The sequence below is a fragment of the Ovis aries genome, chromosome 25 (genome assembly GCF_016772045.2).
Source record: "Ovis aries strain OAR_USU_Benz2616 breed Rambouillet chromosome 25, ARS-UI_Ramb_v3.0, whole genome shotgun sequence".
NCBI lineage: Eukaryota > Metazoa > Chordata > Mammalia > Artiodactyla > Bovidae > Ovis > Ovis aries.
In genome coordinates this window covers 34,522,500-34,539,389 of record NC_056078.1, presented here as the reverse complement: position 1 = coordinate 34,539,389, position 16,890 = coordinate 34,522,500, and the positions used below count along the sequence as shown (strand labels likewise).

The 16,890-nt window shown below is 49.2% G+C and overlaps 1 protein-coding gene across 2 annotated transcripts; it reads right to left on the bottom strand.

The window, feature by feature from the left end:
- Positions 1 to 1,917: 1,917 nt before the first annotated feature.
- Positions 1,918 to 13,391, bottom strand: LOC101108297 (collectin-46). Of its 2 annotated transcripts, none has more exons than XM_060406578.1 (9): positions 13,271 to 13,391; positions 12,408 to 12,478; positions 11,787 to 12,013; positions 6,824 to 6,940; positions 6,437 to 6,544; positions 6,030 to 6,128; positions 5,554 to 5,670; positions 4,856 to 4,939; positions 1,918 to 2,487 (listed from the first exon to the last, which is right to left on the bottom strand). In XM_060406578.1, the coding sequence occupies exons 3-9, from the start codon at positions 11,983 to 11,985 to the stop codon at positions 2,105 to 2,107; spliced, it is 1,107 nt and encodes a 368-aa protein (XP_060262561.1). In that variant the 5' UTR covers positions 11,986 to 12,013; positions 12,408 to 12,478; positions 13,271 to 13,391; the 3' UTR covers positions 1,918 to 2,104. The 2 variants fall into 2 exon arrangements, with proteins under 2 accessions (XP_060262561.1, XP_027817954.1); XM_027962153.3 differs by having other exon boundaries at positions 11,787 to 11,988; positions 13,271 to 13,390.
- Positions 13,392 to 16,890: the final 3,499 nt, after the last annotated feature.

Below are 16,890 nucleotides of genomic sequence, written 5' to 3'. Positions count from 1 at the left end.
TTAGTACATTCTTTACTACTAGTTTTCATGGGTATTCGGCTGAGGATTGACTTTTTCCAGTTCTGTGGCTATTGCTGGGTCTTCTGGATTTGCTAACATGTTGAATGCAGCACCTTGAAGGCATGATCCTTAATGGTTTTGAATAGCTCTACTGGAATTCTTTGCAGTAATGTGTCAATAAAATCAAGTAAATATACAGAGACCTATGGTCAAAAACTTACAAGCCAAAAGGGTAAGTTCTGGGATCTGATGGCCTTTCACAAGATGGAGTTGTAGCAACAATGCTCCTGATCTCAGAGGGAGAGCAGTGAGTGCTCCTGAAGAGATATCTTAGTTCTCTGCCCAAGGATGGAACCTGGGTAGATTGGATGAAACCCCAGGAATCCTAGTCAACACACCACCAGGAACTAGAGGCTAGAAGCAAAGTGATTCTGGCTCTATCCCCCATTTGAAAGCAAGAATGTCTCAAGGAGGCAAAAACTATAATGAGGTACAAAGTTTATTGTTAGAGACACAGCACAATGCATGGCAGAGCACACAGAGAAGCAGGTTGTTTATTTAAGACAGAAGGAAGGCAGAAATACGCGCCCAGAGAGAAAGGGTATGGGCATCCTCTCTGAGGAGGAGGAGGAGTGCAGTAGGCAGAGCTAAGCAGAGACACACACCCGTGGTGGAGTGAAGGCATCCTGGATGAGAGGGAGCCCAGTCAAGATGTGACATAAATTAACTGATATAGGACAGTCCTTCCAGATCATTGTTTACCTTTGGCCAATTACCTTGTTAATTTCTTCACACCTGACTGGCCCATAGACCCTCAAAAGGTGCATGTGAAACTCTTTTGTAAGATAGATGCACCCACAGAGACCTATGGGTGCGTGTCCACTCATTATGGGGTGGGGCCTCTCCCTTTTCGACCCCCAAGAACTCTTCCTGTGCACGTGTAAACAGGGAAGTCTTTGTTGAACTCAGCAGTGGGCTCCATATCTCTTTGCTTGTGCATAGCTCAGCTTTTGCCACTAGCTTTGTCCTTGGAGTGTCTGGGTGTGAACAAAGCTTGATTTTACTCGACTTTACAAACACCAGCGGTTCAACCAGGGGCACCCTGTCTCCTATATTACTACCCATGCAAGTTCCCTTCCTCTCGGTGTCTTGGATTGCATGTCTGTAAAATGAGAAGGGGTTGCCTAGACTATCTCTGAGGCAGAGAGGAGACAAACATTCCTTGAACTTCAAGGCAGGAAGAGGTTGAGGGATGAATCTGAACATGGCTGGACACCCTCTCTGCTTGAAACTTTAGAAGGGATTAGGACTGTGCAGATGGTACATTCTCTGATGAGGCATCCATAGTCACACTGTCATGGGAAGAAAGAAATCCTGGATGGTCAAGGGTGAGGGGAGTCTACTGGATATAAGCCCACTCAACCTGGCCAGAGAAATTGGTGCTTCACAGTCAGCCAGAGGCAGCCACGATGACCTCCAAGCCCCAAGGCTACAGCTTGCCTTGATGAGAGGAGTCTGGGGTTTGAGGAGAGGTCTGAACAGGGCTCTACCTGGGGGAGGCATCAGTAGAAAGAATTTGAAACCATGGGAGAAAATGAGGCCAACTCTAGAGTGAATACAAGGAGAGAAGAGAGCCAGAGCTGAGGCGCTGGTCCTCTCTGTGGATGTCCAGGAGAGGAGAGACGAGTGAAAGAGACTGAAGGATAAAAAGATTGAAGGCCACAGAGCAAAGGGAAGGAGGTAACAGTGACCAGTGGGGTCAAATGCAGCCCATGTTTGGCAGAGGTGGAGGGCTAGACACCTGTCTTGTTGAAAAGGAGACACTGGATTTTGCACAGGGGCATCTTGGAGACCTCCTTTTAGCCCTTGCCCTGAGTCACAGGCTGCCCCCCTTTTTTGTGACAAATCTTCCAGATGTGAAGCCAGTTTCAACCTTTATTCTGAGGGAGGAGTTACATAGGAGGCCTGCCTTGTGGCCTTATCCCGTGGCTCAGTGAGGAAGCCGTGAGCAGCAGACGGTCACCTTTTTGTTGGGATGTTGGCAGCTCACAGCTCTGGGCATTGCCACCTTCCCTGGGGCGGGGGGGGGGGGGGGGGGCGGAGCTCAAAACTCGCAGATCACGAGGCGTTGCTCACTGCAGGGTATGTCATTCCACTTGCCCTCAGGATAGATTTCCACACAGTGCTCTGGTTGTCCATCATTGCTGTTGTTGGGCTCCCCACTGGCCCAGTTGGAATAGACCAGTATTTCCCCAGTGGGGTAGGTGAACCTCCCCTCCGTGGAGATGTCATTCATGCTCAGGTAAGCATTCTCTTTGTGGGCTCTGGCCAGCTGTGTCACGGCCTCATTCTCGGCTGCAGAGCGTGGGGAGGCCAGCTGTCCCTTAGCCTCTGTGCAGAGCTGCTGGGCATCTGAATATGATTTGACCACACCTGCCATCTTGAAAATCTTCTCCCCGACAGCCTGGCCATCAGGGAAGAGCACCACTAGGGGAAGAGGAGAGTCAGGCTGGGGATGTGGCAGCACCTAGACCTATGCTTCAGCTGGAGTCCCCAGCACCCACGAGGGCACCAGGGCACCAGATAGAACAAAAGCAAGGCACTTGGCCCCCAAGCATCCATCATGCAAGAGGTGAGGACCCTGGAACTCAGGAGCTTATGCAGAAGCCCAAAGTCGCCCAACTGTCAAATGTAGATGAGAATCAGACCTTGTTGGAGGTGACACTAAAGCTCCCACACGCACTTTCTGTTCTTCCCCATGCTGTTCACAAGAATCCAGCATTTCAATTACTGTGTAAATAGGAAGGACTTTGGCAGGGAAATGACAGTGTAGAGTCCAGGGCCGTTCCTAAGAGTGTGGAAATCACCAACCAAGTGGCTCACTCTCACCCTTGCATGATGACTAGGCATGTGGAGTTTTCAGAGCATTCTGTGCTGTGTGAAGGGGTGAGGAGAAAGGGGAGGACAGGGATGCATCTGAGAGCAGCCAAGTGCTAGCCTCTGCACCAGGGCAGTCCAGTGTTGGCTTCTGTATGCTCACAGGTGATCCTATGGCCAGTCAGCCTCCCTGGACCACTGAGCAGGGGATGACGGCATCTGAGAGCTCTATGTGGGGGCGGGAGGGCAGGGTGGGATCAGCTTTGAAGAGAGCCCTGTCTGGGCTTCAGAAAGTCATGTGTTCAGCCCTACCCTGGCAATGACAGCCCAGGTGACAAGGGAAAGTCACTTCTCTTTTCAGAGTCTAATCTCATATTTCTAAGGAAAAGGTACACTGAAAAACAGTATCCCCTATGTGACGTGTTAAGTATCTCTTCTTATTCCATCCCATCCACACCGCTCTGACTCCAGGGTCTGCATGGAAATCTTCAGGGCTCCTAAGAGGGCTCACTGGACTGGTTCTGAACCCAGGCTTCACCCTGACCCACTGCCCTTTTCCTCTGATTATCTTCAACAAGCAATCAGAGACCAGATTTTCCACGTAGTCAGGATGGCACCCAGACAGCCCTGGACAAGGTCAGTGCAAGCTTGTGTGCCATGATTGGTTTACATCCCATGCATCTGGGTGGGTATGTGTGTGCATGCGTGAATACATCCATGTGTCCATCTGCAGGTACATGGGCTGACTCAAGGTCCATCAGGATGGGTGTGCCTATGTCTGCATGTGTGTTCATGTATGTAGGTGGTGTGGACTGAGTGATGGTGTTTAGGTACACACATGTGGCCAGCACATATGCCCAAGTTCACCTTTGTTTATAGCAGTCTGCGTGAAGGGTTAGTTTTTAAGTTGTGCTCAACTCTTTTTGACCCCCATTGACTGAAGCCCACCAGGGACTTCTGTTCATGACATTTTCCAGGCAAGGATATTTGAGTGGTTTGCCATTTTCATTCCAGGGGATCTTCCTGACCCAGAGATCAAACCCCGGTCTCCTGCAATGCAGGCCTATTCTTTACCAGCTGAGTTACCAGGGAATGAAATAGTAAGTAGATATGTAAATATGATTGTGCACGAAGGAAGATATAAACTTCTGAGAATTCTCATCCAACTACTTCAGTACTTAGTTGGCTTGAGTTCCTAGGAGCCAACCCTATATCTCACCCAATCAGGTCCCTTTATGCTCTGCTCCTTCAGAAACTGCTGAGAAGTCTCATCCCACTACTTTAGTACTTAGTTGGCTTGAGTTCTTAGGAGCCAACCCTATGTCTCACCCAATCAGGCCCTTTATGTATGCTCCAAGAGGCCTCTGCCTACTTAGGATCCAGGCTTAGGGAAGAATCTCTGCTTTAAACTCCACAAGAGGTACAGGGGAGTCCAGCACAGGCCAGAGACTGGAGGTAGCCTATTCCTTCCAGACCCAGGGACATCTTTAGAGTAAGATACTTGGTGGCCACACACCAAGGATAGGTCCCCAGCAGCCTTAAACCACACAAGCAGCATCCCACCCCGGCTCTCAGGATCATGTCTGGATTCTCTGCTGCTATGGACTGTGCAGCTTCTTCTCTGGGCATTTGCACACCTGGCCCCACAGAGGGAAGAAATGCATCATGGGTTGGGTGACCCCTCATCTGTCATAGGAACCTGCCCAGGGTAGGCTGTGGTGAAGGTCTGCTGAACTGGTGACATGGACCGCATCCTCCTCCTTGTCTAGTGCGTCTACTTGAGCTTCTGGAGCATGTGGGACATGGCTCTGTCCCAGCCCTGTCCTTAGCCCCGCTCCTGCCCCAGGTCTAGGTCCAGTCCCAGTCATGGTCCCAGCAAGTCCAATTTAGACCCAGCCAAGTGAACTACAAGCCAAGCCTAGACTAAGTCTGGGGCTCATGATCAGGGGCAGGCTCAGGGTCAGGTCCAGGAACTCACCTTTCTTATACTGAGAGAAAGCATTCTGGAAGCGTCGCAGATGTCCCTCTAAGATTGTCACCCGCTGCCTGAGAGCATTGACCTCTGCAGGAGAGAGAGGCCAAGTGAAGACAGATCCAGAACAGCCTGGGGTCACTCAGAGCCCAGGTCTCAAGGTAAGAGTGTCCAGGTGGAGACACAAGTTGAGGGTGGGATAAGAAGTTGGAACAGAGGCCTAGAAAGCCCACCTCTGCTGACCTAGCTGGCCTCTGCATCCACGGGATTTCCTGTGGTTCTCTTCTGAACAGTATCCCATGAATAGGTCCCTGTGCCTCACTGACAGTCAACCAGATGTCATTTTAATTCCAAATTCTAGGAATCTGATAGCACTTCCTTTTGCATTGCAGGGGGTGATATGGTTGTAGGAGAGGAATACACAGAGCTTGAGTATTTCCCATCCATTGAGTTATTTGATGTTCAAGGTTATCTGATGAACTGGAGAGGGAGGTTGTCTTGTCATAAAGATCAGATAGAAAATCTGCTCAGGTTGTCCTCCAGCAAGTCATAGAGGCTAAGCCCAGAGTCCACCTCGCCATACACCCTGTCAACTTTTCCTGCTTGGACCCCCACCTGTAAATGGGTTACCTGAGAGGAGAGCTGAGCTGAATAAGGCCTCCTCCCTGCCCCACACCCTAATGGGGCCCCCAGGGCTTCCTTACCTGCAAGCCCACTCTCACCCTTTGCTCCTTTTTCTCCAGGACTACCTCTATCCCCCTTCAGTCCTGGGGGGCCCCTGGCACCTGAAGGCCCCTGTGGACCTATGGCTCCAGCAGGCCCTGGGATAAGAGAAGTAGAAATGGGTGAGTGCTGAACGTATATTCTAGCATTTTCGCGCTCCCCTCCCCAACCTCCACACATGGAGTGTCATATCCCCAGCCATACACCCTCCAACATGCAAATGTCGCTCTGTGCCTAGATCCTCCTCTTGCATCCTCTCTGTACACCAACTGTCCCATAGCCTAACAACCAGCCTTCTCTGAATACAGACAGTCCCTGCTGCTCACAACACCCTCTCCCTGGAGACAAACAGTTCCCAAAACCCAACACTGGCTCTCCCTGGAATGCTAGCTCTGACCTAGTGGCTGGTGGTGGTGGCACATGGGAATATGAGCCCAGCCCCATATCCATTGCTTACCTGCTGCCCCAGCACGTCCAGGGGCTCCAATCTCCCCGGGTGCACCTCTCTCTCCTTTGAGACCTGGGGAGCCCTGCATGCCTGGGGCACCCACTCCTCCTGAGGAAGGAACACATTAGAGAAACATGGCTCAGAGTGTGCTCAGCAGGTACCATTTCCTCAGCAGTGCAGCTTGTCACCCACAGGTCCAGGTGAGAGAGTGACCCGGGAGACTGCTCCTGCCCGCTTAGTCTCCTCTAGGAAATTCAGTCAGTGTGGGAATGTGGGGGGAGAGGCCCAGGCCAGGCCTACCAGGCACGAAGGTTCCAGGCTTTCCAGGCACTGTGCACATACCCTGGTCCCCACCAGGGCTGCCAGTGTCACCCCTCCCTTCTCCCTCCCTCACCCACCACATACCACCCTCCTACCTTTGGGCCCAGGTTCTCCTTTGGGGCCTGGTGTGCCTGGAGGTCCCGTGCTCCCCTGCCTCCCTGAGGGGCCCTCTCTTCCAGCTGGACCAGGCTTACCTGGAGTCCCTGGGAAAAAGGACCAGCCCGGTTAGTGACACCGAATCACCCTGGGAGTGGGAGTGCATAAAAGATGGGGCTGTATGAAGTCAGACAGGCAGCCTCCTCCCAAAGATGTTGCCCTCACTCTCCGCCCTCCCCAGGAGCTCCAGTCTTCCCTGAAATAACCCCGAGCCACCTTGAGAATGACCTTCCTCTTCCTGGGGCAGAATCTGTGCATGCCTACTGCCGTGGCCTAGCGGCAGCACGCCATCTGCAAACACCTGCATTCCATGCCCAGCTGCTCACCAGGTGGTCCAGCGTCTCCCTTTGGTCCAGGTTCCCCAGCAGAGCCACTGTCTCCTTTCGGCCCAGCGGGACCAGCTGGTCCAGGCCTCCCTGCTCGTCCTGCAGGTCCTGGTGAACCTGTGGCAGCAGAAGAGATGGACATAAAGCTGATCCCGGCCCAGGAGGAGCCACCTGCCTGCAGAGTCAGGGCCCTGGCATTCCTTCAGGGTTCTTAGGGTGTAGGCACTCCCCCTCCAGGTGACTGGTCCAGTGGCGATGTAGGAAATGCGTGTTCACATCTCCATTTTACAAGGGAAGAAATAGACTTGCTGAATTGGAAGCAGATCCAAACAAGATTCAGATGGCTTTGCATACAATGCACCTGCCCCTGCCCCAAGGCCACAGTATTTGTGGCAGGTAAGTCTGTCAGCTTTACCCTTGACCGTGGACTCCCTACCGTCCCCCTTCCCAGAACCAAAGTTTATATCAGAAATGACACCTGACACTTACCACCAGAGAAATAGAAATCAAAAGCACAAAGAGCTATCACTTCACACCTGTCAGAATGGCTATTATCAGACAGCAAATAGAAGTGCTGGAGAAGTAGAGAAAAGGAAAACTGTGCAGTAGGGATGCAAACTGGAACAGCCACTATGGAGACTGTATGGAGGTTTCTCAGACAGTTAAAACTAGAGCTACCGTATAATTCATCAATTCCACTTCTGAGCATTCTACTAAAGAAAATGAAATGAAAACACTAACCTGGAAAGATAACACTAACCTGAAGCCCCAAGTTGGGCTTCCCTGGCGGCTTAGATGGTAAAGCATCTGCCTGCAATGCAGGAGACCCGGGTTCAATCTTAGAGTTGGAAAGATCCCCTGGAGAAGGCAATGGCACCCCACTCCAGTACTCTTGCCTGGAAAATCCCATGGATGGAAAAGCCTGGTAGGCTACAGTCCATGGGGTTTCAGAAAGTCGGACATGACTGAGCAGCTTCACTGTCACCACCAAGTTAATTGCAGCGTCATTCATGGTGGCCCAGACATGGATGCAGCCTAGAGCCCAAGTATCTGTGGATGGATGAACAGGTGTAGAAAGTGCAGGGTGCACATACAATGGAACACTATTTAGGCATAAAAGGGAACGAAATCCTGCTATTTACAGCAACACTGGTGAACCTTGAAGGCACTATGTTTAGTGGAATAAGTCACAGAGAAGGGCACTACTATAGGATCTCACTTATATGTGAAATCTAAGAAAACAAATGAACAAAAATGACATACTCACAGATACAGAGAACAGATTTGTGTTTGCTAGAGGTGGGGTTGAGAAGTGGGCAGAATGGATAGAAATCTTCAAAAGGTACAAGGGTCCAGTTAAAAAACAATTGAGTCCCAGGAATACAATGTACAGTGAAGTTACTATAGTTAGTAATCCTGGGTTGCATGCTTGAACATTGCTGAGCAAGCAGATCTTAAAAGTTCTCATCACACACAAATCGTAACTATATGTGTTGATGATTTATTGTGACAATCATTTCACAATATATGCAAATATGAATTCATTATGATGTACTGCTGCTGCTGCTAAGTCGCTTCAGTCATGTCCGACTCTGTGCGACCTCATAGACGGCAGCCCACCAGGCTCCCCGATCCCTGGGATTCTCCAGGCAAGAACACTGGAGTGGGTTGCCATTTCCCTCTCCAATGCATGAAAGTGAAAAGTGAAAGTGAAGTCGCTCAGTCATGTCCGACTCCTAGAGACCCCATGGACTGCAGCCTACCAGGCTCCTCCGCCCATGGGATTTGCCAGGCAAGAGTACTGGAGTGGGGTGCCATTGCCTTCTCCATCTGAATCTAATATATTATAGATCAATTCTATTTTAATATAAAGAAGAGAAAAAACCAACATGCTTTTAAAATTATGGAAGATAAAATAAAAATAAAAAATAAAATAAAATTATGGAAGATAGATGAAATTATTGTGCATTATTTAAGTGATAAAAGTAAGTTATAAATACTCTATTTAATATGATTCGGTTTCTTCAACATGTCCACGTCTGTGTCAGGCGTGTGCACATGTAACACACATTGAAAAAGCCACAAGAAGAGCACACACACGTGTTAACAGTTGTTCTTTCTAAGGGGCACAATTCAGGCAATTTTAATTTTCTTCTTTTTGTATTTAGTGACCACATACTAATTTGCTTTGGAAAAATGACCAAACATTTTAAAAAATCACATTACCTTAAGAAGGCTGCCTAAGTCTGAAATTATAAGAGATTTGCATTCAAAGACTAAAGGGAGAAATGCCTGTTGATTCAAGAATTATACACTCAATTCTGTGAGTTTGGTTATACTTTTTTTCATTGAGATGAAATTCACATAATATAAAAATAACCTTTTTTTTTTTTTACTGTGATGTGTAGCTTACAGGATCTAGGTACCCCAATCAGGGATTGAACCTGAGGCCTGACAGTGAGAACACCAAATCTTAACCACTGGACCTCCAGGAATTACCTGTAATTAATCATTTAAAGTATACAATTCAGTGGCATTTAGAACATTGACATAATTGTACAACTACCGCTACTCTTTAGTTCAAGACTATTTCATTAATCCCAAAGTAAACCTCATACCCATTTATCATTCCATCCCTGCTTCCTCCCAGGCCCTGGCTACCTCTAGGCAGCTGCCTGTCTCTGTTACCTATTCTGGATATTTTATATAAATACATACAATGTATGACCCTTTGTGTCTGCCTTTTTAAACTAGGAGTGACATTCTTGAGGCTCATCCAATTTGCAGCACATCTCAGTACTTCATTCCTCTCTATGGCTGAGAAATGTTCTATAGTATGAGTACAATACATTTTCTTTATTCATTCACCATGGATAAATCTTGATAGACACTTGGGTTGTTTCCATCTTTTGACTGTTGTGAGCAAAGCATTCACGTGCAAAAAGACAACAAAAGAAATCTGTCAGTTACTACTAACTTGTTCAATCACTTATTTGTTCATTTCCTCATTTCATCTCTCTGTGCACTGAGAATCTCTCTGTGGAACATGGCTTTCTGCCTAGCACTGAGCAGGAAGTAAATGTCAGCACCAGGTCTTGGTCTGCAAGGAAGTTGTCACTGAGTTTTAAACTGTGAGGTACAGGTAATAAGTGAAGAAAACAGCTTATGAGATGTCCCTCATCCCATCCCAGCACCCACAACCCTTGGACACACATGTACTCATAAGAAACAGGACTTCATTGCTGAAGAGGATTCAGAGACCTGGAGAGGAGAGATGACATTTCAGATCTGGAAACCATTCCCCCAGGGTAAGAAGGCCCAGGCTTGCCTGGGCCAAGACTGTGCAGGTGGTGGGAGACTGGGGTATTTGATGGGTGGTGAGTGCCTCTGTGCTGGACATTGTGTCTTGCTCTTAGTTCCAATTCTCACTAGGCAATCAATGGGAGCGGGAGGATGGATCCCACATCCCAGACCCTCTGGTGCACTGTACTGTGTCAGAGACACCTGGCCCCTGCCTGAGCCCCTCCAGGGCTTCTCCCTGGCTGGGGAGGGCAGCAGGAACCTTGGAAGCAAGTCACTCCTTAGAAGGGAGCATGAGAGGTTGCCCATCCTTTGCACAACCATGGAGGCCGTGAGAGCAGGGAGGGAGAAGAAGGGATACTTTTCATTTCAGGGCCTCTGGGGGAGCTAGAGAGAGCTGGCACCCTGAATATCACCCCTCCTCTGAGATCACTTCTAGAGGCCTTCTCTAGCCCCAGCCCATTCATGTTGGGAGCTAATTTCTTTCTGAAAGACAGACAGATACTTGCCTCTTACCCTACAAAACCTGGGGATGTTATGTATTCTTTTCAGCTTTAATGCCGTTCATTTCTTTCCTCTCCAATCAAAACACAAACTCCAGAAAGATAAAAGACCTCATTGATCCCCCATAGCCCTGGCCTAGGGCCATGGTGGTCCCCTCATCCTTGTCACTGGTTCATCAAATTCTCACTTCTTGCCAGTAAAAACCAGGTCTTCTCCTGTGAGGCAGCGTTTCCAGAAAATACCCTAATAATCAATACATTTGGAAACCTCAGGAGAATTTGGTGGAAGACCCACCAAAAAATGAAGCCTTGGCTCAATTCTTTGTCACTGTGTGGTCGATATTATTCTCATCTACAGATGATTAAACTGAAACTTACAACACTGTCATCAGTTTAAAAATATTTAACATTCTTCAGAGGCAACATTTAATACGAATGAAGAACAGTTAAGTTTTGGAGTGTGCGTACTCAGTCGCATCTGACTCTGTGTGTTGTAACCTGACAGATTGTGGCCTGTGGATTGCAGCTGTCCATGATATTCTCCAGGCAATAACAGAGTGAGTTGCCATTTTCTATTCAAGCGATTGTCCCAACCGTGGGATCAAACCCATATCTCCTAAGTCTCCTACATGAGTGTACTAAGTCACTTCAGACGTGTGCAACCCAGTGGCCCAAAGCCTGCCAGATTCCTCTGTCTGTGGGATTCTCCAAGCAAGAATACAGGGGAGGGTTGCTATGCCCTCCTCCAGGGGACCTTTCTGACCCAGGGATCGAACCTGCATCTCTTACATCCCCTTCACTGGCAGTCAGGTTTTTTTTTTTTTTGCCACTAGCACCACTTGGTAAGCCCAGTGAGTTCTGGAGCAGGGAACTCCAAATACTAGTCATTCGCTCATTGTTTGTACATTCTTGGGGTGGTTGGGGTCAGAAAATCCTAGGGAAGGAATCAGCACAGGTGGTTATGGAGCTGGGAACTTGGGCAAGCCAGTCTTTGCCAATCAGTAAAGCCATGTTTTAGGTGGACTGAAGATCTGGGGGAAACCTCCCCTCTTGGGAAGACCATCTTCAAGGTTTCCACAAAAGATTCAGAGTTTTGGGGTTGGTTACAATTCCAGTGCCCACCCCTTCCCACCAGGACAAGTCCATGGTCCCAGCTCTACCTGGATCCCCCTTCTCTCCCCGGGGGCCTTCTCTCCCATCTTTTCCATCACGACCAGGCAAGCCATTCTCCGGAGGGCTACACACAACCAGGGTACAGCCGTTGGCCAGTGTTTTCTGGGAATGGATCGTCATTTCTGCTCCCAGGGATCTCCAGGGCTGTGTGAGCAGGAGCAGCACGGAGAGAGGGAGGAGAAGCATGTCCTAGGCAGAGGAACAGAGAGAGGGGCTGCTCTTGGTCTAAGGACAAGGATTAGGGCTGGCCCAGCTCCTGGAGGGCAGGAAAAGCCCTTCCCCGATCTCCTCTCCCATCCTTTGGGGCCAAGAGTAGTAGGGCTCCGAAAGCAGTTTAGGGAAAGTTAGGATAAGGTCTGGCCAGGGAGGACATGAGCGGACCAGCCGGGCCTCTGACCTGGTCTGCCAGCACATGAATCTACTCTCAGACACTCTGTGTCATCCCTCTTTGGGCTTGTCATCCCTGCCAGGGGCACTGTGACCAGGATGTAGAATTTCTCACTGAGGCCATTGTCACCCCAGGAGGGACTCACTGAGGGCCCTCGGGTGGGACCCTTCCCTCTCTGGACCTCTTATCCCTTTTTATACCAGTAAGTCCATTGCTTTACCTCTTACAATGCTGGCTTGTTTCCTCTCACTTGCTGCTCTGGACACGCTAGGCCTGAGTCTGCAGTGCGATCTGAAAAAAAAGCCAGAGTGCTAATGCTTGGTAAGGTCTGTCCCGAGCACAGAATGGGGCATGGCTGCTTATTTTCCAGGATTTGTCATTCCTGGGCTCCGCCAGGAAAGTTCCTGGCACACCTCGAGTCCTGCCCAGGCCTCCTGAGAGGACTTGGGACAGGGGCCTCTTGGTAGAGAGGACGTGTAAGATGGGCGCCATCATGGGGAGGCTGGCTTCAGAGGAGGATAGCCCATGTCCAATAGAGCTTCTGGTTACCATCAGAAGGGGACTCAGGAGCTAAGTGAGATCAGGGTGCAGGACATGGGTCACTGCCAGCGTTGGGCTTCTTTCCTCTCTCAGAGAGAAAGTGTAATGTTTAGAGCATGGAAAAGAATCGTGGGAGTTGCAGAGACCTGGAAGAAAGCCCAAGGGACCTGTGCAAAGGACCGAGCATTGCCAAGCAGGCTGAGGTAGTGGGAGGGAAGGGGTTTCCTGGCCAGAGAAGTGCCTCCTTTCAAGAGGATGATGAATTGCATTTGCCCTGGGAACTTCCAGACAATGGCATCAGAGATCTGGTTGTATGTCACATCCAACTCTCCCCCTCTCCCTGTCCTAGAAACATCTCCCAACAAACAGAGGGAGCAGAGTGAAGAGCACCCCTTATTGCCTCATTTGCTCCCACCACCAGCACTGAACCACCTAGAGTGGAAGATCTACACACACCCTGCCTTCTTCAACCACCCACATAGGCAGGGAGATACTCACTGGATATCGGAAAACAAAGTAAGACGCAAGGACAGAGATACTCACAATTGCTTCCTGTAAGGGTCCAGAATGTCCAGGCAAGTTAAGAGGTCCTGGGTAAGCACTGGCTTTTTATATCTGCCTTGTAACTTGACCCTCAGCCCCAGTTTCCTGAGAATTCACTTCAGGAAGTAGGGTGATTTCCTTATTATTGACTCACTCAATTTCATCCCCACCTGAACCCAGGTGTCCACCTGGCTTCTGGACATCTGCCACTAATGTTGATAGGACTACACACACCTTAGAGTTCAAAGAGCACCCTCAGCTCAGGACCTCACCAGGGCCTCACTGCAGCCCTGTGAGCAAAGTGGCAGCATCTGTGTCTGTGTTTCGCGGATGTCCAGGGATCCAAGGTTCAGAGAAGACCAGCAAGCTGCACAATGGCCCAGAGCTCTTGTGAGTGCAGCCTGCCTCTGCAGAGTCCAAGATACAGCACCTGCTGCGCCCACTTCTCTTCCACCTTCATCTCAACATTACCGCTCAGACGCTAGGAAAGAGCTGGGAGCTGCTTGGCCAACCTGAGCAAAGTGGGGCAGGTGAAGGGCTGCTGAGGCAACAGCCTGTGGGAGACAGCGTCTGGGGGAGCTGCCATCTGGCAGGGGTCACTCTTCTGCTTTCTGCTGAAGATCTAGGACCACGCTCCACTTGCCTCAAGATGGCTTTCCATGCTCTCTGTTCATCCCCTGCCCAGCCCTCCTTCTCTCACCTGACTATCCAATTCTCTTAATTACAGGGTTTAACGGTAATCGCCTGCATACTTGCTGCCCCAGACACTGCATTCCCTGGTACCTGATAAACAAACTGATGTCAACTCTCTGTTAGACTGGGGGGTTCCTCCCTCAAGCGGTGAAGATTGCCTCCATGTCCTTCCTGCTCTCTGCTGAACATGGTATGCTGTTGCGCTAGGATCCTTCTTTTCACGACACATAAGATTCCTTATCTAGTAAGCCATGGACGTCTTTGTCCCTGTCTCCCAGCTCTTGCTTCGGTCTCAAGGCTGGGCATCAACAAGCATGCATACCTGCAGGGTGAAGCCCAACAATTGGTGAGTCAGCCAGAAAGTTACAGAAAACCGCATGAGTGCCGAGATGTTGGAGAATGAGGACAGGGAAGGGAAAGTTGTGGGGATAATCCCAGGGTGTCATTCCCCTAGCACGTGGGTTCCTGGGAGAGATGTCTTTCTCTTCCATTAAACTGATGACATCCTATTAACCTCAGTTTCTTTCCAGTTTAAAAGTAGCAGCCTGGGCTTGTGCTTCACCTGACTGCCTGGGAGGGCTTGTGATACTGGAAAAACACAAGAGCCTTTCTGGTTTTATTGTTTTCTACAAAGTACAAACGTACTGCTGACTCACCACCCCTAAACAATTACAGGCTTTAGGGACACTAACTGGGGCAGGCTTGTCAATTGGCCATGGTCGGTTACCCTGAAGGGTTTGGTTGGGACCTGTGGCAATGGTGAAATAAAGAGAGTACCCTCTGGGCTTCTGGTCCCAGGTGTAGGAGGGGGCAGAGTAGGGATATGGTGTCAAGGAACAAAGCTCTATGCAGCCTACATGCTTTACTGGAAGCTGTTACAGTGGGCCTACTCAAGTTGCTGAGCAATGCAGAAAAACACCACTTAGTGGCCATGAGATTCAGGAATGGGCTGATTAAAATGCCGTAACCTGGCATTTCCGCCTGTCCTACAGCCCTACTGCTGCCGGGCTAATAGAAGGATGAGTGGACTGAGTAAGCAACAACTGATACAGGAAACCCAATGTCTCAACCTGTGAACCAAGAGGCTAGCTTAAGTCACAGAGCTTGTCATTAAATATTCCAGGAGCAGTCACCAATGGGTGTACCTACATCGTGTTAACCCACAGCAAACTATTCAACATCATTGGAGTTCAACTGTTGACCACCCAAGTATCATTGCCAGCTAATGATCAGGAGAATAACTAACTTTTGCCCTTGCCACAGGTTTTACCTCCAAGGGAACATATTGTAAGTGGCCCTGGGACTGAAACTGGTATGGATGTCCCAGGTGTTTTGGGTTTGCAGCCCTGTGGGGATTAGGAATAAGGGACTTAAAGATTTCATCTGGGCACACATAAAATAACTAAGAGATTAATCTCGGGCCCCTACTAGAGAAAGGCACCATTATATTAACCTGGTGTTCTGTTATGCCCCGTCCAGTGTTTGTTGACATTGGCTGAAGTGGACTGAGGTTGGACAGAGTAATGGTACTGCAGCCAGGACAAAAAACGTAGTCAAGGGTGTTATTATGTTGGAATGCTGTGACTGCTTGTACTTTGCTTAATGGTCATGATCTTCCCTGCATTGAGTCTGTTAGACATCTTCATTTCATGTCTAGTCTGAGCGGTAAGGAATCTATTTGCAGACAGGGCAACAATGGTGACCTCACTCCAGAATGAATCTGATGGTGGGTCTACAGTGATGCTGTTGTTGCCCTCAGGAATTCCATGAAAAATTGACCTGATAAATGCCTGTCCCCAAAGACTGCCTGCTCTTTGCACTCTCAATATTCACAGCTGTGGTTGTCTGTATTGCATTTGTGGTATCTGACTGCAGTGCATCTTTATATACCTGAAGCTGGGAATACTGTGGAAGAGGGGTGGACCTAGATAGTAAGGGTCATAGGTCATACAGGTTATGTAGGGATGGAGTGTATGGTCAGCCCATTTGAGATGGCTGTTCTCTTGCTTTTTCTACACCTCCTTGCTCGACCAGTCCCTGCTCCACTCACAGGACTACTCAATCCTATTTTATGCATTGCTTAGTTAGTAACCACCTACATGCTGGCTGCTGCCCTAGCTGCTGGTTTCCCTGGTAACAGATAAGCTCTACTCACATCAATTCCCCCTGTAAACGGTAGGGGGACACTTTGACACTTCTCCCCAGTGCCAAAAATTGCTGCCATTTCCTAGCTGCTATAAACATTGGCACATCACTCTAGGATAATGTGTTCTGAACATGTAAGATGCCCTGTCCAATAACCATTGATGTCTTTGATGCTGTCTCTCCCTCTTGCTTCAGTCTTAAGGCAGGGCATCTGCAAGGCACGAAGGCCTGTGAGGTCCAGCCCAACAGCAGTGGGCAGGTTGGTTTGGTTTTGGTCTCTGGGAACTGTCAGGGGAGGTCTGGCAGTGGTGCCTTCCACCAGAGCATTTACAGACCCAGCATTCTGTCCTGGGTGCTGAGCTCTTTGCTTCTGAAACCATAACCAGGGCAGGAAAAAGGAGACATGGCCATCAGAAGTAAGATTCCAGCTCTGTTTCCCCCCTGACCCATCAGGCAGAGGGCAACGTCTTTGAGGTCAAATCTTGGGGGTTCGATTTATACCTTTCATCTGATCATTGTATACTAGGTGCAAATTCAGAGCAACTGTCCACACCTGGCTAGGAGTGGCTTCTCCATTGGTTGGCTGGAATGGAGGGCTCTTCATGCACTATTGGCTTTATTGTCCTTTCATTTCCTTAAAGTTGACGTCTTAGTAGTTGCCATTTGTTGATTCTTAGGTCAAATAGTGATCTGCCTTCCATGCACTTCCCAGAGTGCTCAAGTCCTCAGGTATACAGGCATTCCTTAAAACATTTACCCCTCTGCTAAGAGCTGGGACCCAA

Excerpts from the sequence above, each read along its gene's own strand:
- LOC101108297 (XM_060406578.1), bottom strand. The coding sequence starts at position 11,985 with ATGCTTCTCCTCCCTCTCTCCGTGCTGCTCCTGCTCACACAGCCCTGG. Across the intron at positions 6,129-6,436 it reads AGGAGAACCTGGGCCCAAAG|GAGGAGTGGGTGCCCCAGGC; the intron begins GTAGGAGGGTGG and ends TTCCTTCCTCAG. Across the intron at positions 4,940-5,553 it reads GGGTGAGAGTGGGCTTGCAG|AGGTCAATGCTCTCAGGCAG; the intron begins GTAAGGAAGCCC and ends TCTCTCCTGCAG.